The 27,724-nt window shown below is 35.7% G+C and overlaps 1 protein-coding gene across 2 annotated transcripts in view; it reads left to right on the top strand.

Moving 5' to 3' along the window:
* Window positions 1-1,888: 1,888 nt before the first annotated feature.
* Window positions 1,889-27,724, top strand: part of MYBPC1 (myosin binding protein C1) — a 61,915-nt gene continuing 36,079 nt past the window's right edge. The window contains exons 1-11 of one of the 2 annotated variants that reach the window (XM_037845973.1): window positions 1,889-2,125; window positions 8,970-9,080; window positions 10,770-10,918; window positions 11,247-11,364; window positions 13,102-13,153; window positions 15,250-15,306; window positions 20,520-20,686; window positions 22,857-22,989; window positions 24,546-24,670; window positions 25,569-25,674; window positions 26,253-26,419. In XM_037845973.1, the coding sequence (XP_037701901.1) occupies window positions 10,853-10,918; window positions 11,247-11,364; window positions 13,102-13,153; window positions 15,250-15,306; window positions 20,520-20,686; window positions 22,857-22,989; window positions 24,546-24,670; window positions 25,569-25,674; window positions 26,253-26,419 (991 nt within the window). In that variant the 5' untranslated portion in view covers window positions 1,889-2,125; window positions 8,970-9,080; window positions 10,770-10,852. Of the gene's footprint in view, window positions 2,126-8,372; window positions 8,599-8,969; window positions 9,081-10,769; window positions 10,919-11,246; window positions 11,365-13,101; window positions 13,154-15,249; window positions 15,307-20,519; window positions 20,687-22,856; window positions 22,990-24,545; window positions 24,671-25,568; window positions 25,675-26,252; window positions 26,420-27,724 lie in introns of those variants that run through there. The other variant, XM_037845972.1, reaches the window with a different exon arrangement.

The raw sequence follows: 27,724 nt of genomic DNA, 5'->3' as shown, positions 1-27,724 counted from the left end.
AACCAAGCCTGTGCCTGACCCCTAATCTGAAAACTCACTGTATTATGTTTGTTTGCTTAAATGAGAAAATGTTTTCTATAACATAAAACCAACCAGCCAGTTGATCAACAAACAAGGACTCTTTTCTTTATAGAGAACACAGTATAATGAAAGAGCAAGGCCAGATGACTAGGGTATCCTGAAATTAGTAGCCTTTTTTTCCTGACATTTACAAAAGTTAAGTAAGGTCATAGCCACATGCAGCCCAGGTACATAACCTGCTATATATATATATATTAGTCCTACCTACCTAGGAAGCAAATCTCAATTTAGGGATGGCAAGTGACATTCCTAAATAAAGAAGTTTGGTGGATGGAAGTTATTTCTAAATGTACAGTCATCTTCAACGATTATCCACTTTCATAAAGGACAGGGAAATGTCAAAGAAAATACTTAAGCAAATATTAGATGCAATAATTATTGCTGCATCTGTATCCTCAGTTGAGAGAGAAGCCATGCATTCATGCGTTGGCATAAAAGGATTGAGGAGTGCAACAGACCTTTTTTCCAGCGTTGATTCGAGAATCCTCCCCCACCCTACTCCCCACCCCTGACTCTCAGTCGAACTAGTTTTTGTTGTTGTTGTTGTTGTTTTAATCATCCAGCTCAGATCTCGTTTTTCTATGCAGCTTTCCCTGACCATCTTAGCTCACTTTTATCTCCCCTTCTTCCTGCTAATTTTTCTTGAACCTACTGCCTCTGTCTTTCAATCACTCTTTCTCCCCTTAATCACGTACTTACGTTTGACTCCTTTCCCTAATAAGTTGTAAGCTTTTTGACAGTGAGGCGCCATGTCTTAACACCTTTCCTTCCCTCATCTCATTCCTTTCAGCGTTGGGCAGAGAGCTGCACACGGAAATCTCCTAATAAATACTCGTAGAATAAATGCATAATTGAATTTCCATGCTGATTTAGCTGCTGACCATACAGACAATAGTAATCTAGATAGACTATTATTTCCATTCCACATGTTTGCTGGGCTGGAGGATGAACATACTAATCCCACTCGTAGTCAATAAGGTTCAGACTGACTCACTGGCACTGTGCCTTTTGGGTGCCCATCCTCAGAGCCTTTGGAGGATTTCTATGATAAATCCACCTTGCTTAAAGCTATATGAAAATGGTCACACCTGGATATTAGTACATTTCCAGCACTCCGATTAGTCCTCTGCCTAATTAGCTGAAGTATATCCAATCAATACCTCCCAAACTGTCACTATTAAGAACATTATTTGATACAGATGCAGCATTGTTCGCAGATTGACTGGAATTGTTCTGCCACGGCTTCCGAATGTTCTGAAATTTTTTTTGTAGCCATACGGTTATCTGGTTCCTATATCAATTGTGTAGGAAGGGTTTGTGATTCGATCTGTTAGTGTTTGCGGATTTACAAAGGGTCTCTGTGTGGGAAACTGTTGGTTACCCAGGAAAAGGTTTTATTGTTGTTTGCTTGCTTGCTTGTTTGCCTCTGGAGTGGTTGTCCATCCAGCTGTCCTGTTCCCTAACATTGCCCATTTTGTTTTGGGACCCAGGCAGAGTCTCCTGGGATTGAAACAGTGGAGATGATAATAATGTCTTTATACAAATAATGCTGCCACGGCTTGATCTTTCAGAATAATTATGAGTGGCAAATCAATGGAATGCCAAGTATAAATTCTTTTCTATATCCTCAGCGGGGCAAAATATCTGCCCTTCATTCTAACATCCACTTATTCAGCAAGAATTTTCTGAGTGTCTGCCATGTGCCAGGTGTGGTTCTGGACATGAGGACAGTGTTGAACAGGACAAAGTTCCTGTCCTCCTGGAGCTGACTTAGCTTTAGAGGGGAGAACGATCACCAAAAGAGGAGGGTGCATTTCCGTTTTGGAAGCACAAGATCATGGAGGGCCACATGCAGACAATAGTGTGGGTGATCAAGTGGGTTCATTCCTTTCTTTTGGTCAACCAAGTCATCTATGTTAACAGAGGCTAATGAGACTGGGTCTCTCTGTGCCTTAACAACTGGCCCTGTGGGCAGTTCCAAAATTGGTTCTGTGGGTGGTTCCAAATGCGGCAGCAGCATCAGAATCAAGAGACTACTTTGAAGGTCAGTACTCATTTTGATGCTTAAGTTCTGATATTTTAAAATATTAAAAATTTTTTTACATTTCATTAGTTTATAGTCTGTATAATTTTTGATAAGCCCAATAGGGACAGTTAACTGCCTCTTTTAAATTTTCTTCCAAAACAATAACTGCTTTTGGTAATTGCTGCAAGTGGAGTAAAAACTTACTTTCTTTCCCTAGGCATGCAAATATCATTAACATTACCATATAAACTATCATCAGTGTACCCTGTGTGTATTTAGCACTCACATAATTTTAATTGAAGAGTCTTTCTTTTGGCATGAATGTAGTTGGCAGAGTAGGAAGTGAATCAGCAGACATTCCAGCATATTTCCTCCTGAATGATGTGATTTTTTAAATTAAAAAATGATTTTTAAAATTTTTTCTTCATGTAGGTCCTTTCACAACTGCAGCGACATTATCCTGGTGCTTTTTACCTAGTATGCTGAAATATTTTTGTGCAATTTTACCTTTAAGGTTTAGACATCAGTCAACTACTAAAATAACTCCATGCTTTACCTACATATTCAATTTGATTGGTTCTTTGTAATGAACTTTGTTAATTAGTATTGCCACACTTTTCAATTCCAGGACACAACCATTCAGAAGATGCAGCAGTGATCTAATAATAGATTTGGAAGAGAAAAAAATCTCATTGAATATACATGTTTACTATAAGAGGAATCCTGATTTCAAAAGCATCTCAGTGTGAAGGCATATGCCTTAACAAGATATGATAAATTAGTCAAATGTCTCAAAACATGATGAAATTATGCTAGCTGTTGTTATTGTCTTCTGTATGTTGTTTTGCTGTTGTCTTGGTCACATGCACTGGTATTTATAGCAACTCATTAACCTGCAGGAGGAATTCATAAATTTGTCTAAATCAAACAAGGCATTTTATCAGTTTTTAACCAAGGTTGGTTTACAGTCACATAATTTTGGATTTTACATGCTTCTGATCTTTATTCAAAAATCTCAATAAATTGTCCCCAAGTTATATTACTTAAAAATTTAATTTAAAAAAAGCAATTAAATCAAGTTATTTTATGCCATAGAAAATTAGGAAAATTTTAAGAATACACACATTCTACTGTCTCTGGGGCACTTTTTATTCCTCAGCAAGGCTCCCACTTGCATTCCAGATTTCATGTGTAATTTCCTAAAATACCAGCCCTGTAATATGAGATCAAGTTCCTTCTCCTATTTCCCAGACGTTCTTCTCTGGGAACTTCAGTTTTTTAAGAGAATCATTTTTACGGTTTTACAAATGCTATTTTCCCATGACTTAAAGATGATTAAATTCCGTTTTGGTGAACTGCTCTCTGTGTGCTGTGGGAGATAGCACTGCTGCTTCCTGTCTGTGGTCTTCATGTATTTTGTGTTATAGAGTCAAAACCAGATGTTTAACCAACTCATCCAATTTAACCAAATTCAACCAGGCAGCTATTCAAGAATTTAAGGTTGGAGTCCCACCATCTTAACTTTGATTCCTAGTATAAAAGGGCACCAGGACTAAAGCTACTTTTAAAAGAAGAGAAACCGTAAACTTTGCTCCTGTCAATGATATTTTTTAGTACTTTCTTAAATCTGGAATTTTACGTGTAATGAGTTAAATATTTCCAACTGAGAAGTAATTGCTTTATGGAAGTAATTTTGGATCACTTAAAGTAATAATATTTCATGATATTTTGAAGTATTGCTTTAATATATTGTTCCTTGATAGTCTAAAGTAATTGTGCAAGTACCCCAAATAATCTTAACATTTAGTAGAATTTGAAATTACCCATCGAAATTTTGCTTAAAAACATTATCTTCCTTCATTCAGTTTTATGACAGTGTATGAATACACTTTTCTCAATCACTGTGCATTCTAAACAGTTAACAGGGTAAATTATGTACTATTTACAAAGCAAACAGAACAACAAAAAACAACAGAAAACCTGTATAAAATGGTATGATATGAATCAAAATGGTTCTTATTTCTAGTTTATACATCATCATAAGGGAAGCTCCTTGCTAGGGTTTGATTGAATTTAAACACCTCACTTTCATTCATTTTTACAAGGACTTTGATTCAAGTTTCTCTACATATTTCAGTCTTTGAATAAGTTACAAAAAGAAAGTACTAAATCCTGAGTTAACTTTTTGGCAAATAATATAGAAAAATTGCAAGGTACTTTATTTTTGATTATGTAAAATTTTAATTATCTGTCATCTGAAACAGAATTCTCCTGATAGCTCAGAAATGCCTATACTCACCAACTGCACAATTTTGTAGAATGTTAATGGATATTCCAGGAGAAAGGGATTCAAAGGTGAACTAAGCTCGGGAAATGCTAACTACTGTATCATTTCTTGTCTACCTCCAGTCAGAGCACATTAGCACATGTAAGGCTTTGAGATGTCCTTCAGTAAATATTTTATGGCTCAAAAGTGAGTCCTCACTCTATTCTCACAGTGTCTACTGACACTGGGATTTTGAGAAGAGAAAAGGTTTATTTAGCAAAGGCTAGCCTCACGAAGACAGGACAGTCCTCAAATCTGTCTTCCCGAACTGGAGAAATTTTCAGTGTTTTATAGCATTCAAACAAAGCAGGCACAATTAGGATAATAAGCAAGGCGGTTTGAGATGCTGAGGTCAGAAATAGCCTAAATACTGAGTATACGTAGAGTGATTACATACGTAGGCTACTGTGCATGCCAGGTGTGCTAACCTTGATTAGAACTGGCTTGGTTCAGCAAGATAGTTTATGAATTTGGGGTGTTTAGTTCTGGGCTGATTCATATTCATCAATGGGGTGATATGTGCAAGAGCACCCAACTTCAGGAGGCTCTGTGCAAGGGCACCTGACTTCAGGGTTGCAAAACAAGATAAGGGGGCACAAAAGGGGCCAGTCATGAGTTGTCTTGTTACTGCCCAGTTACAGGATGCAGTTTCAAAACATAGCATCAGCAAAACAAGGCATCTGGGTTACAGTAAGTGTGATTTTTTCTATTATGATTAGGCAAAGTTTTCTCCTAGGTTAACCTTTTAAATTGTGCATATCTTGACCATTAGTTAAAGCCAATTAAGGCTGGTCTAGCTGGAGCTGTTAAAAATAAGAATTTATTTATGAGTTGTGTAGGTGGGGATTTCGAAGATCAGAGAAAAGAAAAATGGAAACTTTTGCAACCTAGTCAGAGAGGGAGTTACTTCAGAAAGAGGTTTTGGGAAGTGGGTGGGTTTTGAAAAACGGGTCAGGGTCAGCTACAAATACATGTACACAAATATATTGTGTGCACCCGCAACAAAACATAAGCATTTAACTTTATTTAGCCTGGCATTTTCCACACTTCTTTGATCTCAGAAACCTTCCTATAAAGAATCCTAAGCCCTACAGTACCCAATGAATGAACTCTTTGCTTTTGAAGATATGACATATTCCCTTTTATATTACATTAGTTATTTTGTTAAAAATTAACAAAACATGGCCCTGGTTGACAATTTTGAAAAAGAAATTTCAGGCCAATAATTCATATTTGTAGTAAATATTCTAATAGTTTGTTCAAGAAATGTGCTATTTTATCTCTCTTCTCAACAGGAATTTTTAAAAACACTTTAACATTCATGTGCATATATATTCTGTATCCAATTTTATATAGTCATTTGGTTTGTATTTTTAAATGTATAGCTATTCTAGTATTTTAAATACAACTATTATTATTTATACAAATACCTATCTTCATGTCTTAGGAGAGAAAGGATAGAGGTTCAGTAACATCAAATGCCTATTTAATCATCTAAAATGTAAAGACACTTTGAGGTTCAGACATTGTAGTGAAGGGAAACTTTCAGTGGCTCTGCACATAAATGCTACAAAGGCATAACTTGAATTTTGCAAATGTACGTGGGTAAGCTTTAAACAACCACCCGTCATTGGTCAATACCAATATAATCTTGGGAAAATGCTTATAAAGTTCCTAAAATAATTATTGGTGAACTTAGCAAGTATGACAAATTGATTTATACTGGTTAATCTTGACTTTTGTTTCCTAAATTTGGAAGGGAAATTAATCATGAGGTGTTTTTGTTTTTGTTTTTGTTTTTGCAGGGGAAAACAAAAAGAGTACATATATGCTTTTGTTTGTGTCCAAATGGCATGTGGTATATGAACAATGTCTGACATCGACTTTAGTTATAAAAGAACTTGAAAAGTATGTCCATTATTGATTTCATCAAGGTTTGATTTTTAGCATGATTTTTTTCCTACCCTACAATCACATTAAAAAAAAAAAAAAAACTTGCATTACAGTCCATGTTTTAATTTACAGTTTCATTTTGCTTACCCTACTCTCTTACTCTTTTATTTATTATTTTTTCTTTTTTGCCTGAAATCCTCCAGTTCACCTTCCAGGACCCATGCTTTCTAAGGATTGTTCATCAGTTTAAAGTGTTTTGTGTAGTTTCTCTTCTTTTTCAGATTTCTCCTTTTTCAGGCACTCTGGATGAAGTCCTTTTCTCCTTGCCTTTTTAATTCCTATGTCTTATTTCAGATGAAGAGGAAGCTTCTCCTCCTAGTGCCGTGCCACCAGGTTAGGAGATTTCCAACCTCTTCCCCCATTTTTAAATTTATTGGTTGACAGTAAAGAAAAAAAAAGGCAGAGCATCTTGCTAAGGCAGTGAACAGAGCAGCTCACCAGGCTGTGCCTGTGCCAAAACCAAGAGGAAAATGTTGGCTTTAATGACAATTTTTTGTTTTACGTGGGGAACTTAGAGAAAGAAGGCTTTCTCTGTGAAATTAGTAAATCTTGGGTGTAAATTTTAGGGGCAAAGATGTTTGTGCTCCATCTCCAACTATATGCCCTTTTCCCCTGTTCTTTAAATTTAAATATCTGGATTTCTTCCTTTATTATAGTTTTTAAATAAGATACATATTTTTTATAGATGCTTTCATAGATGAAGCTCCACTGACTTACCATCCAAGCCAACTTCTAGTCTTTTTCCTCCTCATCACAGAAAAGACAGGGTTTGGGGGATCTAAGTACGTTGAAGTCGGCACTTCTTTTTCACTCTCCCTCCTTCATCCAAAATCACGTTTTCCTTTCAGGTTTTGGTAGTCGGGCCCTGGAGAGAAAAGACTCAGGTGAGCACACTTCTGGAGCAAGGCATCCCAATCCCATCCTAATCCAACCACTAATGACCTCATTTCTTGAAGCATTATGGACTCTAATCTTTGTTTTATTCCGTTTGTAGCTCATAGAAATCTTTCACTACGTTTCCACTCACAAGAAAACTAATGTACTGAGAAATAATTAATTTTGCATGACATATGGACACAAAAATTCAGGAATCTAGCCTCATATACTGCTAGTTTGTTTGTTTTTATGATTATAACGATCCTTCCTTCACATTTATCTAGGTCGCAGAGATCAAGAAACTTTTAAAATCTCCATTCCAGTGGTGTGCTAATGTTATGTAATGATTCACATTTTTATTGAACTTTACATGCAGTTGACAGAACACTTTGAAGTGCATCCTGTCAGCTATAGCTAAAATTCTGAGAGGTCATTCATTCATTCATTCACTCATTCATTCAACAAATAAGTGTTGATGGCCTACTATGATCCTACTATGGGCCTTCTATGAGCCAGGTACTTTTGTAGACACCGTGGGTGTAGAGTGAACAAAACAATAAAAATTGCTGCCCTCATAAGTCCAAACTTGAATGGCCACTATTCACTACTACTATTAATATTGCAGACACACACAACATAAAACACTAACGTTAACTTGGGTCTTAAAAATAATTTTGTAGCCATGTGAGTTGGCTGCATAACTTCATTATGAAAACTGTTCTACCATGGATAGAAATATGAAGCATGATTAAGACATGAAAACTAAAATACTTAAAGATACATTTTCCTTCTATTCAAGAAATGTTAACAAAGTATAGAGTTGGTGACCTATGCATCTCCCCCCCCCCCCCAGTTATTAAATTACTAAAAGTGAGTTTCTCTGCATTCAGCTCTCAGAGACAAGGAATATTTAAGCTCTCTCTCCTGCCTGCCTCGCTGGAGTTTACTATAGATTAATGCCAGTCAAGCCCCTGGAATGTAAACAAGAACATAGCAAATTAAACTTCATTTTCAGCTTCTCTCTCTCCATAGGAAGGTCTCAGACAGTTTTGTTTTGTTTTTTCCTTTCAGTATTTTGTTGTTGTTCTCCCCTTAAGGACACTTCTAATATTCTTGAAAATTATACCTGGAGGTTCTGTTACCTAATCGTCAAACGATGGCCACATCTATACAACCATAACAGAATCTTCTAATCATACAACAGCAAGGAGTCTAAAGATACCAAGCCAGCCTCCGCCACTTGAACAATCAAACAGAGCCATCCCTTTCGTCGTTTCCGATTCTCTGGTTGTCTAGATGTGGCCTTGTAGTCAATCATCCTGGGAAGATACTGAGAGTACTGCTTTAATTCATGTATTTCCATTATTTCACTATCTGTTAGGTGACAGGCAGGATGGGGAATCAAACAAAGGAACCATCGCTGCCAATAAAGACAGAGTAACAACTTACCTGTAAAGTTTCACTGTTTCTAGGAATTAGAAAATATTTCTTCATCACAGAAGAGATGTCCCTGTGAGCATAAGAATCCATCGCTCTCTCTTGATGGCTGCTGGGGCCTGGGGAGGGGCATCTAAAGAATGATGTTGTATCTGCCCAGTTTTATTAGACAGAAAAGCTTCAGTGTTGATGAGAACAACAAACTCAGGTAAGCCTGCCTAGGAAGAGGCTGGCCCTGCAATAATCTTTTTCCCCCTTTCTGTTCATTAGAATGGTCTATTGGCGAGCCACCTGCTGGGGAGGAGCAAGAGAAGCAGAATACCACTAATCAGCTGTCCACACTGTTCATTGAAAAGCCTCAGACAGGATCAGTGAAAGTTGGTGAGCACCTAGCATTAAATCCTACTTAAAAAATTTTTTTTTTCATGTGTAATTCACTAACATAACATCAACCATTTTAAAGTGAACAATCAATTGGCATTTAGTACATTCACAATATTGTACAACCATCGCTTCTATCAAGTTCACTTTTTTTGCATCACCCCAAAAGGAAACCCCAGACTCATTAAGCAGCTACTCTTCATTCCCCTCTCTCCTCTGCCCCTGGCAACTACCAATCTACTTTCTGGCTCAGTGGATTTACCTATTTTGGATATTTCATATAAATGGAATTATACAATATGTGTCCTTTTGTGTATGGCTTCTTTCGCTTAGCCTAATGTTTTTGAGGTTCATCCACATTGGAGCATGTATCAGTATTTCACTCCTTTTTATGGCTGTATAATGTTTCATTGTACATATATACTAAATCCTGCTTTTGATAACCCAAAAAAGTGAGTAACAGCTATCATTACCGGAACCTTTAGCAAACTGAGGCAGCACAGCATAGCTGTCGAGTGCCTGGACCCTGCAGCCAGACGACTTGACTTCAGATCTTGGTTCTATTTCTTACTAGGTCCTTGGGCAAGCTGCTTAACTGTCTTCTACCTCAGCTTCCCCAACTGTAAAACAGGAATAATAATAGGACCTACTTATATATCCCTGGCATATCATAAAGTCGGTGTTTGCTGTCATTACAACACACTTCATTTGGTAAAGTGATTACAAATCCACTCATGCAAGATCGTACATAATGTGTAATATATCTCAGAAGCAGGTAGTCGGAGAGATGGTTCACCTTTTAAGATATTCAGTAAATACATATTGAACCTCCGGTTTTAGGCACTTTGCTGAACACTGAGGATAGCCTGTGGGCACTCAGAACTTAGAGTCGAATGGGAGAGGCAGACAAGAAATTAAACAGACAATCACAAAAACCAAGTGCTCTGGAGGAAATAAAAAGGGTGGTGAGCTAGAGAGGGACCCGGTGGGGGGGGATGTGGATGGAAGGCATGGAGCAGGGAGGCCTCATGGGGGCAGCAGCAAGGTCCGGGGGGGAGGGGGGAGAGTTTCCAGGAATTTTAATTAAACAATGTTGTAGGAATATATTGCGATCAGAGTTGGTCTTTGACACTTGCCAAACATTATGAAAAAGAGTGCAAATAGCTGAATATATTCCAAAATTACTTCCTTCAGGTCTAAAACGTGAAGGTCACCATATCTGAACACAAATATATACTCCCTCTGTGTTCTTGGAAGACACTGAGATGCTGGGCCAGTAGAAGGGCTTGAGATTGGATGTCGTCAGTGTTTAATCAGTCATTACAAACAGATAGACAGGAGTTACTTCCAACAGATCAAGTTAATTTAGGGACTTTCCCATAATTCCAGGCTTCCCATCCCCTTGCCTAATTAAAAAAAGATAAAAGAAAATAGGCATATGTATTTTCACATTTTTTCATTTTAATTTCCATACGTATATATATATATAAATCCAAATGGAATAATTATTTCCACTGATTTCTCATTGCTCTTTTTCAGCTCCATAAACTTCAAAAGCTGAAGAGATTAGGGCATCCTAAGAACCTTCTCGTACTCATAAAAAGCAGGGCATCCCATTGTACAACTCCAGGGGACATCAATCACATGCAGTGCCATCCTGTACAAATTCCTTACTTGTGCTTTTTCTAGGTGAAAATATTACCTTTATAGCAAAAGTCAAGGCTGAAGATCTTCTTAGAAAACCCACTGTCAAATGGTTTAAAGGGAAATGGATGGACCTGGCCAGCAAAGCTGGGAAGCACCTCCAGCTGAAGGAAACCTTTGAAAGGCAAACTCGGGTAAGGCCCTGAACTCCTCACACGGGGGCTCAGCTAGCTCATTCCCCTCTCTGTGGGTAAACAGGCCATTTTGGGGGTGAGCTTTGAGAGATTTCAGTCCCTGGTAATTCTTCTGCCAGAGGTGCCATTCCTAGGATCTCCCTACACCCTGTTGTGGTCACCCTGCTACCCACACTTACCCCTCCTATATTGAGAATGTTGTACTGGAATCCCAAGATTCAGGCACATCTTTAAGCCAATGCTGAGGAATTTGAAAAATAGTGAATGCAGTGTCATCTTTCTGCCTACAAGGTAGGTGTGAAAGGTATAAGGATGCTTTCCATTGCAGGTGTACACATTTGAGATGCAGATCATTAAGGCCAAAGAGAACTACGCAGGAAACTACAGGTGCGAGGCCTCCTATAAGGATAAGTTTGACACCTGTTCATTCGATCTCGAAGTGCATGGTAAGCGAGCCTTCTTGCCTGGCTAAATGTGAATTTTTTCCTTCGGGGTGTGAGGGGATGGAGAAGTTGTTCATCTAATACTATGAGATTTTGAAAAAGACTCCTTTAAAATATTGTGTTTCCAATTGTGATAGTCTCAGCCAGTCAGCTGAATTAAATTGTTACAGGACAGTTTCAAGATGGAATTTGGGGGATGTTATTGATAACTGTCTGTTGTCAATGATATCTATGTTCCTTCAAAATCCTAGATAAGGGAGGGATGTCATTTTTTTGCTGCAACTGAATGTATCTGCTTCATTGGGCCCAATTATTTCTACTCAGGTTTTGAGGATAAGGTAGTGTAGTATGAAAATGTCAGGATACCCAGATGGTTAGGAGAATTTCTCTTATAAGGACTAATGTCAGATATGGAAGTTCTCCATCCATTTTTTCTATGTACTGTCCAGAGTGAATTCAGTAGGATAGATATACAGGTGTACATTTAGGTTGGAAGAAAAAGCCAACACACTTCTGTAAGTTGACTTGGCAGCCCATAAAGATCATAAACTTAGGATGAATCCAAAGTGTGATATGGCTGCAAAGAACAAAGCTAGTGTAAATTTCAAGCGTGCAATTACAGTGGTAAAGGGGCTGGATTTAAGAAACTGTACAACACTCTGTAACCTGCTACTTGTTCGACATTTGGAGCGTGTGTTTGGTCCTGGGCACCATATCTTGGCCTAGATTGCTTCAGGAGTAGGGTAACTAGGAGGATGAAGGGGCCAGAAACCAGGTCCTGTCCAGCCTGAGTGTGTGGGAGGGGATCAGGCACACAGGCCTCCTTGGAAATAGGGGGAAGGGTTGACACACACAAGAGGGGAAAGGCCTTTTTCCATGTACTCTGAAAGTATTTAGGCCGATTAGAATCAAAGGGTGGAAATTACGAGGTGAACATTGTCTTAACATCAGGATGACCTCTATCATTAAAGCTATGTACACACCTGGGAAGGTTGTGCGATTTCCCCATTCTGAGAGATGCCAAGCAAAGGCTGGATGTTTATGGGTCAGGAATGCTGTGGAGGGTTCTGCCTTCAGTGGGAATTGGCCTTGAGCAGTGCTTCTTTAATCTGGCCCAGCATCTCTGAGAATCACCTGGAGGGCTTTTTAAGAATACTGATTATTGGGTGCCATCCCAGATCTGGTGAATCAAAATCTCCATCAGGGAGATATGGGATCTGTATATGTATTTTTTTTTTATCATCATTTTATTGAGATATATTCACATACCACGCAGTCATACAAAACAAATTGTACTTTCGATTGTTTACAGTACCATTACATAGTTGTACATTCATCACCTAAATCAATCCCTGACACCTTCATTAGCACACACACAAAAATAACAAGAATAATAATTAGAGTGAAAAAGAGCAATTGAAGTAAAAAAGAACACTGGGTACCTTTGTCTGTTTGTTTCTTTCCCCTACTTTTCTATGTATATGTATTTTTAAGTTCCTCTACTGGTTCTAATGGGCAGGGTAGGCTGAACAACAGCTGGACAAGGTGAGCCCTAAGGCCTCTTCATTGATTCTATGTGAGCGAGTCTGAGGTCTGATACCTCTGCAACTCAGCCATCCAGGAGAAAAGTCATCCCCACCACCCCCACCCCACTCCATTGGTGTTTCTTCCATCTGAAGAATTCCCAAAGCTGCCTTCCTAACGAGTATTTATTTTATTGCATTTTCTTTCCTTTCAAAGAATCTACCGGGACTACTCCAAACATTGACATCAGATCTGCTTTCAAGAGAAGGTAACTTCAAAAGGGGAATCTAGGTAGCTTTTGTAGAATACAAAGAGAAGGATTTACAAAACACATTTCCCCTTCTTCCACACTCCATATTCCAAATGAGAACAATCTTTTTCACTGTAGTCAAACCATATATATTCAAAAGTTGGTATTCTAGAAAAGTCATGGGTTTAATGCCAAATCAAGCATTTACCAATCAATTTTTAGAATATTCTTGCTATAGTGAAGCTCCCATTTTTGCAGGTTTCACAGTTGCCTTATAAAGATGTACTTTATGTCTATTCATATATGGCTTCTTCCTTAATTGAATTATTTTCCACCCAATAGCCAAAAAAAGATAGATGTATACATATGGCATTGGTTAAATAAAGTCAGAAAATGTTTATTGATATTGCTTTTCATCCAGAAACTACTCATGAAGCTATTAAACCATGTGCCAGGAAAACCACAACTAAGTGGCTACTTACAGAAGTGCTTTATTCTAAATAAAAAGACCATTGAGTCTGCTGGAGTAAAGCACACTGTAAAAAAGAAAAAAATATAGGTATCTACTTGGTTTATTTTGCAACTTTCAAGGCTGAAAATCAGGGGTCAAGGAAGAAAATTGAATTTTTTTTCTAGTCTATGAGAAGGGTAACAGCTCCTTATTGCCATTATTTTACTCTCTGTACTCAATTCTTCCATAATATAAATTGTTTAATGAGAACAAATGTTTTGTCCCTCTAAGACTGAATCCATATACTGTTTTGTTGAATAAGGAAAATCATCTTAAATTTGGATCTTTGTTCCCAAACTAATATAAAACAATGACTCAGACTGTTAATGAAAGACAGATTTGCCTCCTACATTGTAAATACATCAAAATTTTATTTTTAAAAGATATTTAATATAATGTGATCAATTGATATTTTTCTTAAAAAAAAAATTGTCCTAACTAAAATCCTATTACTTTCCTTCCACCTTTCCTTCACTCCACACTCAGGAAATGCCTGGATCTAAAACTATGCTTGTACCATGTACAAGTATATTTTAGGAGAGGGAGACATGGTTTGCTAAATTTTGGGCTTTAAGAGAATAGAAGTTTGTTTACTTCAAAAGGCCTTTTCTGATTACCTGCTATTAAAGAAATTTTGAAAGCACACAATTTGAATTCAATTCTTATAACTTACATTTTACACACACTGTTTTTAAACTTGCAGACTCTTTGCTTAGAAACCATAACTAACATTTATAAAGAGCAGGAAACAAAATCTTCATTAAAAATTGAACATGTAAGTAAATACATAGTGCCATTTAAGTGTCAGCTCCATAGCTTCTGTTTAAAGTTTATAAGATATCACAAAGGTGGCTGCATGCCTTGTTTAAGATGCATTTCTCTATAGGAAATCACTTTTACTAGAAAAGACTTCACGAACAATTCAAAGACAAATTTTTGAAAATTAACTTTTAAAAGGTAAAAATATTAACAAGAAAATTAAAAGGTCATAATTGTGCCCCTTTAAAACTGAAAGGAATGCATCTTTTAAAAAGCTCTGTGCTAGCTCCATTTTTATTTTATGCTATGTTGGTGTCACATTATCTGATTTATCTGCACATGAACACAAAGAGGTTACCTTTGAATATAAGACTTTGTGCTTATATATTTGACATTGGTACACTTTGTCCCATAAAGCAGAACCAAGCCAATCTCTGTCTCACATGAATAACAGAGATCAGCAAAAGTCCTTTGCTTTTTACACAGATATGTTTCCAGAGCCCCCAACTTGCAAAAACAAAGTACTTTGTGTTGCTTGGCTTAAGTGCATTTGTGTTACTTGGTTTTAACACAAATCCAAGCAGTTTTATATATGCAATCTACAAAAATGTGTCGTATGAGATTGTGGAATAACACAAGCTGCTCATGTTTACTTTTCCACAAGTACATATTCCAGAAACTTAAAATGTCACTTGTGTGAAAAGAAAGTGTTTGTGTTGATGTAGTCCCATGACTTGTTTGTTGGTATAAAATTGCATATACATTATATGTAGAGTGTTTGGGGAAATTGTTGTGTATGTGTCTGGCATTAAACCCAGATTTGCTTTTCTTTTGTTAATGACAGTGGAGACGGTCAAGAGGATGCAGGAGAACTTGACTTTAGTGGTCTCCTGAAACGTAGGTGAGAACCAAGTGTTGGACGAGGCTGTGGCCTGGAAATCTTTTAGACACCCACTCAGAGAAGCCAAGTTTAAACTGGATGTTTTTCAAAGAATTTTTAATTTCTTAAAACATGTTTTGCTTATAGAACTTAACAGAGTAAACTAAAAAAGAGACAGAGAAACAACTGCCTACTAATCTGTGTTAAAGATTTTAGCCAGTGCTTTTAACTTTCTTTTTAAATGTTTCATGAATCTTCATGTTTTCTTAGTTGGGGATGGGAGATTTGAAAACTGAGACAAATACAAACACCTAGAAACCTCTGAGACTGTACATGATTCCTTCTCATGACTGAATAAATAAAAGCTCCATTTTCTTGCCTTTAATATGTGTATTCAACCAAAAAAAATCAATATCACAACTTCAGGAGAATTATTTGTATTTATGTATATTGTATGCATATAAAAGGCAGACCTACTTTAATATATTGTCTTTGATTTACTGTATTTCATCAACTCTAAGAAACCATTGATTTTAAGATATACTAATATTTTATAAACCACTAGGCAATGAAAAAATTGCTCCAAATAGTTAACTACAGCACAATATTGATTATAAGAGACATTCTTCTTTCAGAGATGTTAAAAATGTCAAATACATTTTAGAAGTGATAAAATATGTTCACTAAATGGAAATGAATGGTTAGTATTGTCATTTACTCTCTCTTGAAATTGTTTTTTCTTGCAATAAAATTTATAGAATTTCATGATGGACATTTGGTACCTCCCCACTTTAAAGGATTTCTGTCCATATATATATCCATACACAGTCATATAATATGCTATATGTGTGTTATATATATAAAGTAATACATATCTAGATATTTATTATGGTGCAGAAGCAACAAAAGGAATTGGCTTTTTCTTGGATTGTGTTTTATCCAGCAAATTTGTGAATAAACAGAGTAAAGCCACAATTTTAAATTAATATATAATTTTGATATCAGTTTTCATTTAACTTTCACATACACTTTTTATTACTTTTAGTACCTTCTGTAGTTGTTAAAGGAGCATAAGAACAAATATGCTTGCAAACAAATGATACTTGTAATAAACTTGGCTCATGTTTATTCTCATCATCTGCAGTTTAGTCCCTATGAGTGAAAAATTCAGTCTGAGGTCAAAACATATAAGTTGAGAACAGAAAAATGAATAGGTGCATTTCATTGATTACCAATAGATATTAATCAATTGGTAGACTTTGGCAATGCCAAATATATCATTTCTCCTTAAACTTCACATAATCATTAGCCTCAATAATATTTATTAATTTCCCAAATTTATTTAAAATGATAGTATTTTAAGGGACCTTTAGTGAGTCTCACTCCTCTTCTTTCTACAGGTGAAAAAACCAATTTTGAGAGCCATCAAGTGACTTATCCCAAGTCACACTGCTAGGTAGAGGCAGGGCAGGGACACAAATCCAAATGCCCCTTCTTTAAGTCGGTTAATTTCCTGTGACTCCATTCAAGAAACACCATTCTGAATCTGTCACAGAAGTTGGTGCTTCAGTTTATTACACAAATCTATATGTTAAGTAGATATGAGAGCATTTTTTTCCTGTAATCATTTACTCAACCAGGAAAATATTAAATGCTTTTTTTGTGTACAATATAATATTATGTGATATGAGGAAAAGAGATACAGTACCTACCAGCATTTGGCATAGAAAAAGGAACAACTACATATTTGTGGGAGGGGAAAAGTGGTAAAAACTAAAAACATGGATTTGAGTTTCAAGTCTACCAATCACTAATTATGTGACTTCAGTCAAATTATATATCCTCTCTCAAACTTGGTTTGCACATCTGTAAATGGGGAGAATAAAAACTACTTTATAGAATTATCATGAGAATTACATTAAATGTAAAGGGCCTGGCTCATTATAGGTGTCAAATAAATATTCACTTCCACCAGTGAAGTGCGGTATTTTTCCCTTGAAGAGCTTCTATTCTCAAAGAGACAAAATACACATATAAAGGGAAAAAAAATCAGGAAAATTGTTTTAATCAGTGCTGTGCTCTGATTAAAGAGGAAAAAGAAAGAAAAAAGAACAAACTTGTTCTATCAGTAGTTCACAGAGTAAAAGAAACCTGCTAAATATATTGTCATAGTGACTAAAGAAAAAGATCATTAGAAAAAATGGGAAGCCAATATGTCTCTAGTTTTCATTTTCTTTACATCCCATAACTATAATTTTGATTCATAATTATATTGTTAATATAAGACTATATTAGTTTAATATACTATACTAATCCACTAGTGTGATTTTAGAAATCATTGTGTTTTCTTACTAATTTGTGAATTGCATGCGTTTTCATTGTGGTAATGACGCATGGCTCTACTCTTCTAAGAGTGTGTGGCAAAATCCCCAACAGAATAAATATCGTTATGACCAACATCTCTGTACAACAAAAGATGTCCTTGCCCTGAGCGAAGCCAGTTTATGTCAAATAGACATTTGCTAAATCAGAGTAAATCTTTTGGGCAGCATTTTGTTATAGGATTTGACCTATATAAAGACTTGAAAATTTTACTCTACATAACATGTATAGAACATCTTTGTACTTCACTGAGATTATAAAGTTATAGAAATTTCGAAGTAGTATTTTGAATAGTACTTTAATGAAAGTACTGTTAATGTTATATAGGTTTATCCCAATGCTGGGAAAGGAAGCAGAGGTATATATAGGAATTTGGATTTTTCTTCTCACTGTAGCTTAACATAGCCATGCAAATAGGGTCCAGTGTGGCCACCATGATAAGTAAAGACATTAAACATATTCCAGATGAGTTACAGGAAATGCTATAGGTGAGAGCTTTGCCCTCACATTCCAGTACAAAATGACAACAGCTTCTTACAATTTAGGGTTCAAATAAGTGATGGAAGGAGAAGGAAAGAAGGAATAGGCAGGAGGTGTTCTTACATGGAATTTATTAAGACTAAGAATGTAATAGAATGGAGTATATTTTGTTGTTTTAATGAAAAATGGTGAAGATAACTTATTAATCTACCAACAAAGCTGACTTAAGAAATGTCCCTGCAAATGATGGTCTTTATTACTGTCTTCCTTAATGCAAATATTTACCCCATGGATCTAGGTATGTCTAAGTGTTTGACTTTTGCCTCTCATTAGCTATTTTAATTATGTCTAGCTCAATATCTTTAAATCCTTACACCAGCATCAGGAAGGTACTTGAAACGTGTATTGTGTAGTTCTTGGTGGAATTACAAATTTAACACAATCTAGTGTGGCATAATTTTACAATTTGGGGACTATACTTAGGTGGGAATGTGACAAAGAGACATCAGTAAAATGTCAGAGGGGCCAGTGGTCATTTTCAGAGGCTGCTGCTGACATTTTGGATTGAGGAAGCATGCAGAGAAATATATTCATATGAATGTACATACATACATACACATTTTAATTGCAATTATCCAAGACTTCCTAGTAAACTATTTAAAGGATATACCTGAAATTTAGACTTCTTTCAGGCAGTAGATTTAGCAGATCTCACAAATTATTACCAAGATTCCAACTACAGAACAACTTTTAAGTTTCCTAATTTCCCCATGTTAATTTACAGGGTGCAGTTTTTATTTCAGTGACTTGAAGATAATGCCTATCTCTTGAATTAAGAGGCATATTTTCCTAACAGTGTTGCCTAATCCTTCCCATCAACGTTACTGATGAACCAATGACCTCTCACTTCCTTCTATTTTCCAGATTTGCCTCTGCGCTCTCCCTCAATGGGCACAAAGAGTTACATGACAATGTAAAATGGAAATACTGTATTTAGAAGTTGCCCCTTCCTAATACCACCCCAAACACCATGCTACTTTTTCCCTTCTCCCCCTTCCTCATATATAACTGACCCATGATTACATTCCAGTATTTCCCTCTCAAAGTGCATATGAATATAAAGAAGAAACTCTGAGACAGATGTAATTAATGTTACAATTCAAACATTTGCACCTCGTTGTTCCCTAACATGATAGCATGAATCTGTTTTCGCATTGGTGTATAAGATGTTTTGACCAGTGTTCCTGAAGCATCATGTCCAAACCAGCACTATTCACAGTAAGTAGTCCCTGTAAGATCTCCAAATTAACCTGATAAAAATAGTCAACTAAATTTTTAAAAAGTCAGGAATATTTAGCCAGTGAAGGAAATTGTTTTAAATTATATTCTGCACTTACACCCTAAAGAGTGTTTGTTTCTGAGTTTTAGTTTCATTTTATGATTTTGAACTAAGGGCAGACAAATGAACTTGAAATTTTAGAGTCATATATGTTCTTTAATCATTGATCAAAATTTGGGGTCACAATTTTGATCTTTAAAACCCTCTGATAACTACTTTGTTCATGGAACTTTCCCCTTTGTTCATGGAATCCATTTGCTTTCAGTTTATATTTATTAATTTTTGAAGGATTCATACCCAACCTATTTCCAAAAACACCACCACCACCACATACAAAAAAGCATTCAAGACAGTACATTAATATGAAATAAGAGGATTTGGGGCCTTCCCCCCCCCACCCCCCGCCAATTTAGAAAACTATTTTCTTTTAAAAAACAAATCTGTATCCACAAAAATAATTTTAAAAATACTCCATGGCAATTTCAAATGTTTTTTTGTATTGAAAACAGCAAAAATTGTTAAATGTTTTTTACTAATATGGTAAGGGAAAATGCTATTTCAAAATCAAAAGGTTTGAAATACTGGCTTTATACTGTTTCCATACCTAGCTAGGACATGTGGCTCAGCGAAGGTAGAAAAAGATTTTTTTTTTCTCTCTCTCTCATAGGCCAGCATTTAAATATTTCAACTCTTAAATTGCTTTTCAAAATTAACTCAATATCTGTATTCCATATGAAAACTGTTCAGTTTCTCAAAATCCTACCTTCTAATTGGACTTTAGAGTTGAAAATAAGTAAAAGAATAGATATTTCCTGATAGCCTCCCGTCTCCTCTAAATTGTGTTTTTAACTAGGAAAACAGAAGTGCTAATATAAATGCACATAACTGATCTTCTACATCTACAAGTTTCCCTAAGATTTCAAGCAAAGGAAATAGACTTCATTTTCGGCTTTAAGTACTCAGGCCGTAAACGGAGCTTTGAACACTAAACCGAAACAACTACTAAAGGAGACAATGATTCTTCCCCCTTTAGGGAGGTGAAGCAGCAGGAGGAAGAACCCGAGGTGGACGTGTGGGAGCTCCTGAAGAACGCGAAACCCAGTGAATACGAGAAAATCGCCTTCCAGTACGGCATCACTGACTTGCGTGGGATGCTCAAGCGGCTGAAGCGCATGCGCAGGGTGGAGAAGAAGAGCGCAGGTTCGCTGGGGGTTGCGGTCAAAAAGTAAAGTGACCGCGAACCCTAACCAATCTCCCAGGAGGTTTGGGGTGGCGCGGGATGGAGGTGCGGGGTTTATACGCTTCTCTTAGTTTCTTTTGCATCACTGCCCCTGCACATCATTGCCTGTGAGGGAGGCAGACTGTTAACAAAGATTAAGGCGACAAGAGAAGTTTTACATTACAGCACCACACACCACCTATAATGGAGTATTAAACGTCCCCACTGCCACTGGAAATTTCTCAACGGACCCCTTTATTTAAGCTCCTTGTCTCCCTCAAACTTCTTTTTTTTTTTAATTCTATTTTATTCAGATATATTCACATACCATGCAGTCATACAAAGGGTACATTCAGTTGTTCACAGTACCATTATATCAGTTGTGCGTTCATCACCAAAATTAACTTTTGAACATTTTCATTACCACACACACAAAAATAATAAGAATAAAAATTAAAGTGAAAAAGAACAATTAAATTAAAAAAGAACACTGGATGCCTTTTTTTCCCCCCCATTTTTCTACTCATCCATCCATACACTGAACAAAAGGGAGTGTGGTCCATACGGTTTTCCCAATCACATTGTCATCCCTCATAAGCTACATTTTTATCCTCACACTTCTTGACTTTTACTTGGGCAAAGTGGATTTGAAGTCTCTTTGTTTTACCATCATATTCTCCCACTCATTTCATTGGCGATGGGGAGTAGCACTTCTCAAACCCAGTGGGGTTATCTGTTTGGTAAAACAGCTGTGCTGCTCGCTGGGAATCTGAAGTGGATGCAGGTGGTTGTGGGTTTAAATGTATTTTTTTAAAATATACTTTGAGATGTTGATGTTGAAAGTGAGAAAAAGGGATACATTTATAACTGATAATTAGCTTTTTAAAGTTTTAAATGATCATTAGCGTTTTAAACTTTATATGCGGTCATTGTCAGTTACTGGTTTTGTGATACATCTGGGTAATTTATCAATCTTATTGTTTGTTTATTGTTTTGTTAATGTTCACATAGAATTTAAAGAATGTCACCAATTCTTTTTAAAAACGTGTCCTTTATTTCTGAACCTCTCTGTAAACTGATTGAGAAATGGTCCCAGAGAAATATAGGTTTTTATCCCCTCCTTGGTCAGCCATACCCACTATCTCAGAACTCCTGAAGTTATATTTTTCAGAGGTGTCTGGGACTGCATAGTCACAAACATGTGAAAGCTAGGGTGTAGAGTGGCTGACATCTTTTCCCCACACAGTTCTTCCTTATTCTTATCACTTCACTCTGAATTGGTGTCTTAAGGTAAGATACATAACTTTCTTTTAATGTAGTGTTTATTTTATCTTGTTAAAGTTTGTAGAAGTGGGTTTGTTTAAGCAATAGTGTAATAAATTTGGAACGATGGAAATATGAGCTCAACAACTTCATGAAACATTCCACATTTTTATGTATTTTCCCAATTGTCTAAATGAGAATTATTTTTAAAATCAGAAAAAAAATAATTACCAAGTTTTTTTTAAAGAACTTTACTTCTGTTTAGAAACCATCAGATATAGTATTTTTTAAAATTACTGTATTCTCTGTTACTGAAAATATTTGGAACTCCTAAGTTCCTAACCACACATATAAGGGGTTTTGAAACATGCTGCTGTTTGGGCAGTTTTCCACAGTATAAAAATTTTGATAAGCCTACTGTTTCAATTAGTCGAAGGCTTTCAACATAATCATACAAATCACTGGATTTCTCTCATAAATTCTATGATTTCTGTATCACAATTTGTGATATAGAAAATGTACAAAAATAATTACAGTGATCCTAATAATAATCATGCTAGGAGAATAAATATGTTCTTAAAGTGCAGTGCTTTATATTGTTCATTCCCTGAAGAATTAGGAAAATAATTTTTAAAGCCTCTTCAACTATACTTTGTTTATATTTCTTCCAAAAATGTGGATTCTCTTTAAACGTTTTAACCGTCTTATTGTATATAAACAGACACAGAATTCTAAAATATAAAGGATAATTTGGAAGATTCCCATGTTTTCTCTTCTCAGAGACTCATATTTTTTCATCTTTTTTTATGTCACATACATATTTTGGATATTTAAATTCATAGCATATACATATATATTAATATAATTTTTGTTCCTTCTCTCTACCAGCTTTTGCAAGAATTCTTGATCCTGCATATCAGATTGATAAAGGAGGCAGAGTAAGGTTTGTTGTGGAATTGGCTGATCCAAAGTTGGAGGTGAAGTGGTATAAAAATGGTCAAGAAATTCGACCCAGTACAAAGTAAGTAGGCTTCACTAATAACCAGTGATGAGTTTAAATAAATCAAACAACAGTTTGACTTCATTTTCTGGAAATAAAGGCATTTTTAGTTGAATCTTTATAAAGCAAAATCATGTAGAAGGAGAGTAAAAATGTAAATACTTGCCATTATTTTGAAACTATTAAAATTATGGTGCTATATAAAGCAAACCTTGTTTTATGTCTTAATTTTAGGTGTTTTAATGCTATACAAACTATTTCAAATGACCCCCAAGGATAGTTTTGTGTTGCTCTAGTTTGTATGCAGCCATTATAGAGCAGTACAAACTTTTCCTAATTTTTAAAAATAAAATTTAAAACAATTTTAAATACATATTTGATATGCCAGCTGAGAATCACAGCTTATAATTAGATGACTTTTGTTTTTCCAGAATAGCATCTATAGTCAATAATTACCAAACATTTTCTATATTCATTTCAGGCCCTGTTTTGAACACTTACTCACATTATTGCATCTGAATAGAACTATTTAATGTTGAGATCCACTAAAATATGGATTTGAGTGTTTTATTATTTCCTTGTCATCTCCCAAATGAAGGAGAGAAGCTAATCCTTGATGGCTGATAGTATCTCTAGTTAATTGTGAAACAGTTTTATTGCAATCTTTCCCAGTCCAAGAGATTTTCAACTCCAGTATTTTTTTTAAGTTAATAGAAGCCATGAGTGCATTTGCAAAAGATTTTAATCCTGGGAATCTGTCACTTCTGAAATACAATTAGATGGTTTCCCAATATTTAATATGGTCATGCCTACAGAATGACTTTGTGATGGTAATGTTTATCCCTGGTAAAAAATCTCTTGAAGATGGTATGAATTTACCAAAAACATAATTTTAATTGGTTAGCTTATCTAAAAATATTGTTTAATGTTTTATTCTTGAAGTCTTCAATTTGGAAAATTGGCTAATGAGAATTTTTTCTCTAGTCTATTATTATGTCCTAATATGCTTATCCAGAATCCAGGTCATAGATAAACAAATTTTGCCATCTCCTTGGCTTCTAGTTTTCTGTTTCCAAATCCTCAGTACTTTCTTAGTAGATGGTGTAGTCACTTATTCATCCAGCAAAGTCTGTGTCACTGTCCTGTGCAATATATCAATGAATATATATCGATGAATAAGATATAGTCTTATAAAGTAGATGATTTGTTCATTTAAAAAAATGTACAGAGTTAAAAATCTCTCTGACACCCTCAACCAACCTTTCTTCCAACAGTAGTTTAGAAAATTTAAACAGTTCTGGTTTATGTTTGAAACAAAAGCCTTATGTAAAAGAAAATAATCACAGAAGTTAAATAGTAGGTATAAATATGCATATGTAGTATGTGTTGTAAAGATGGAAATTGATTTCATGTTTGATGTTAACTAAACTGTGTAAGATATGCTTTATAAATGGCAAATCAAAATTATATGTCTGATTTTCAAGCATTACTGAATTATAAGCCAAATATGCTGGCAAGAAAGAGAAGAATAAATTCTAGATCATGAATTTTGTTTATCTTCTTCCTATTTAAAACAGATACATCTTTGAACACAAAGGATGTGAAAGAATCATGTTTATCAATAATTGTACCCTGACAGATGATTCAGAGTATTATGTGACAGCTGGTGATGAGAAATGTTCCACTGAGCTCTTTGTAAGAGGTAAAATGAAATCTGTTACTGTCTCAGTAAAGAGCAGATTGCTCTCCTTCTTTTAGGGGTAGTTATCAAAATGAAAGTGATGAGGTGAGCAGTTCAGCTCCAGAGCAGAGGTAATCCCCTAGAAATGGTTTGATTTGGTGTTAGATTGCCTCTGCATTGAAGCTCCTCCACGCTGGCAGATGTTGAGTGCCGTAATTACACTTCAGGTTTGTTGACGAGTAGAAAGGCCCAGGGGAGAAGAAAACTGCTGAGTAAAAATGCTTTGTGGTTTTAGTGCAAGTCAAGCACTGTTTTGCAAAATAATTCTTCTAGTTATAGCTTCTGATACCTGACAGATTCTACTGGGGTAGCCCTTGTTTCACACACGCAGCTGATCAGAAGTAAATTTCCCCTCAAAAGGAGCTTCATTAGTAAGAGGGCATCTTTGGTTGGCACCAAAAGTGCTGAAGACCATCGTTTATTAAAACATTGTAGAAAAAGCAGGAGGGTGTCAATGAAACCATGCATCATTTATGTTCTCTATAATGAGGCCTCTGATTACAGACACCTCTGAGATCTCTATCATCCATCTAGAACCAGAATCAAAGAACTTTATTGTTAAAGGTTTTCCTTCATGAGAAATACCTGCCACCTGGTATCTTACTTGCAAAAAGAAGGATATTTGATACATATTTTTGTCTACCTTCTAGAACAATGATTTATTTGTTTTGAGAACATCGGAGAACCTGGGGTTGCTAGCTAGCTATTTTGCCAAGAACAGACATTTAAAACCCACCTACCGTCTACTACCATGGAAACCATGGTTCTGTGATAGATACTTTCCTACTGTTGACTTTTCATCTGTGAACAAATCAAACGTTTAATGATTCTGCTCCCCCCTCCCCTTTTTCCACACTAGAACCTCCAATTATGGTGACCAAACAGCTGGAAGATACAAACGCTTACTGTGGAGAGAGAGTGGAGTTAGAATGTGAGGTGTCTGAGGATGACGCCAATGTAAAATGGTAAATAACTTTCCCGGGGTCTGTCCGTTTTAAATAGACCAAAAATATATGTAGTCTTTCGTGGTTTGCAGAACAGGAAATACATAATAGCTTTTAAATATATGAAAAGAATCAAATTTGAAAACTAGAAGATTTATAACCCAAAAATGGAAATGCTTTGTTGAGAAGTTTGGTAAATTGCTTAATAGGAATCTTGAGTAATTGTACAATGTAGATTATTGTTGAATCTACTCTAGCATCATAGCTTTCTTTAAAATGTTTTAAATGTTACTATTCTTGCTAGTGTGTATCAAGACGCCAAATGTAGGTAACATCCACTCCTAGCATCTTCATATGATTGATCTTGAATGAGAAGTGGTGGCTGGTGTTCTTTTAATGTAATTTTGACAGTAATACCTACCACAATATTAATCCATTGATAGCTTAGTACACTCTTTAATTCAATAAATGGTTCTTTTGAGTCTATATCTGCTAGACATTCTGCAAAACACTGGAATAAAGCAATCAGCAAAATCAATGAGGCCCATCTCTGGAAGGATCTTTTGTAAAACTTTTTTTTATAATCCATTTTAACTCAGGTTTAAGAATGGTGAGGAGATCATTCCTGGTCCAAAATCAAGATATAGAATTAAAGTTGAAGGCAAAAAGCACATTTTGATAATCGAAGGTGCAACAAAGGCTGACAGTGCAGAATATTCAGTAATGACAACAGGAGGACAATCATCTGCTAAACTTAGTGTTGGCTGTAAGTAAGACTTCCTTAGATGTCTTCCAAGATGGGCTTACTAATGATTTTAAGTGTTTGTTCTGTTTTAGGAAAGTTTTAATCTATTCGCTTCTTACTCGTGGCAGTTTTTAAATGTATAAATATAGATGCCATTCTAGCTGCATATCCTTGTCATATCAGTCAGGTCAGGCTCTCTGAGAAGGGAATCTTCCACTCAACTTATTGAATAGTAAAACACCAGTTTAGGAAGTATTTTGTAAATCACCTGCCAAAAAACTGACCCATAAGTTTAACAAATATTTTAATTCCCAAATCACATAAATAAATAGCAAATACTATACTTTAATCCAAATAATGTTTGCTGAATCCAGAGGTAAATTTGATATCTCTTCATTAAAGAAAACATTCAACACTCTACAATTAACATTTTTTTAAATAATTCAACTTTATTGAGATATATTCACATAACCATGCAGTCATACAAAGCATACAGTCATTCACAGTACCACCATATAGTTGTGTGTCCATCACCAAAATTAATTTTTGAACATTTTCACTACCACACACACAAAAGTAATAAGAATAAAACTTAAAGTGAAAAACAACAATTAAAGTAAAAAAAGAGCACTGGGTGCTTTTTTTTTTTTTTTTTTTGCCCCCCGTTTTTCTATTCATCCATCCATACACTGGACAAAGGGGAGTATGATCCACATGGCTTTCCCAGTCACATCTACAGTTACATTTGTAGTGAGAATAAAGTGATTCAAACCATGGGGCCTCAACTGATAACACTGTAAGAGCTAATGTACTAATAGGCTTCAGAGGCATGAGAGAATTAATGTGCTTCCCCAAATGTACCATGACAGTAGTTCTCAATGGCAGAGTCTGTCCCATGCAAATTAAAATAGCAAATGTGTCGGGATGATTACTAATATTTGCAGAGCAGAAGTCCTGCTTCCTTATTTGTTTCTTAGCCCAGTTGCAATTCTTATGATCATCATATCATTCAGAAGCAATCTCAAGGCACTCCCTAAGTTTCATGGAATGTGGCCATTTTAGTTTAATATCAAAAAGTTTTTCAGTCAGAGGCAGATACTTATCTGATATTTGTATCCATTTAAAGCATTATAGTCAATTCTGCTATAAAACAATGTATGCATTCCTAAAAATCACTATGCTATGCAGTCACTCAATAAAAACCTCAGGCTTATGGGAAAATGGGATTATAGGCACAATGCTCAAAAACTGTCAGTGACACATTAAAAAAAATAAAAGCTAGGAACCTAATAAAAACAGTAGCACGGTTTTACATATGTTAAATGG

The sequence above is a fragment of the Choloepus didactylus genome, chromosome 8 (genome assembly GCF_015220235.1).
Source record: "Choloepus didactylus isolate mChoDid1 chromosome 8, mChoDid1.pri, whole genome shotgun sequence".
In the NCBI taxonomy this organism is placed as follows: Eukaryota; Metazoa; Chordata; class Mammalia; order Pilosa; family Megalonychidae; genus Choloepus; species Choloepus didactylus.
Note: the sequence above shows the minus strand (reverse complement) of the source record. Positions and strands in the feature narration are given on the sequence as shown.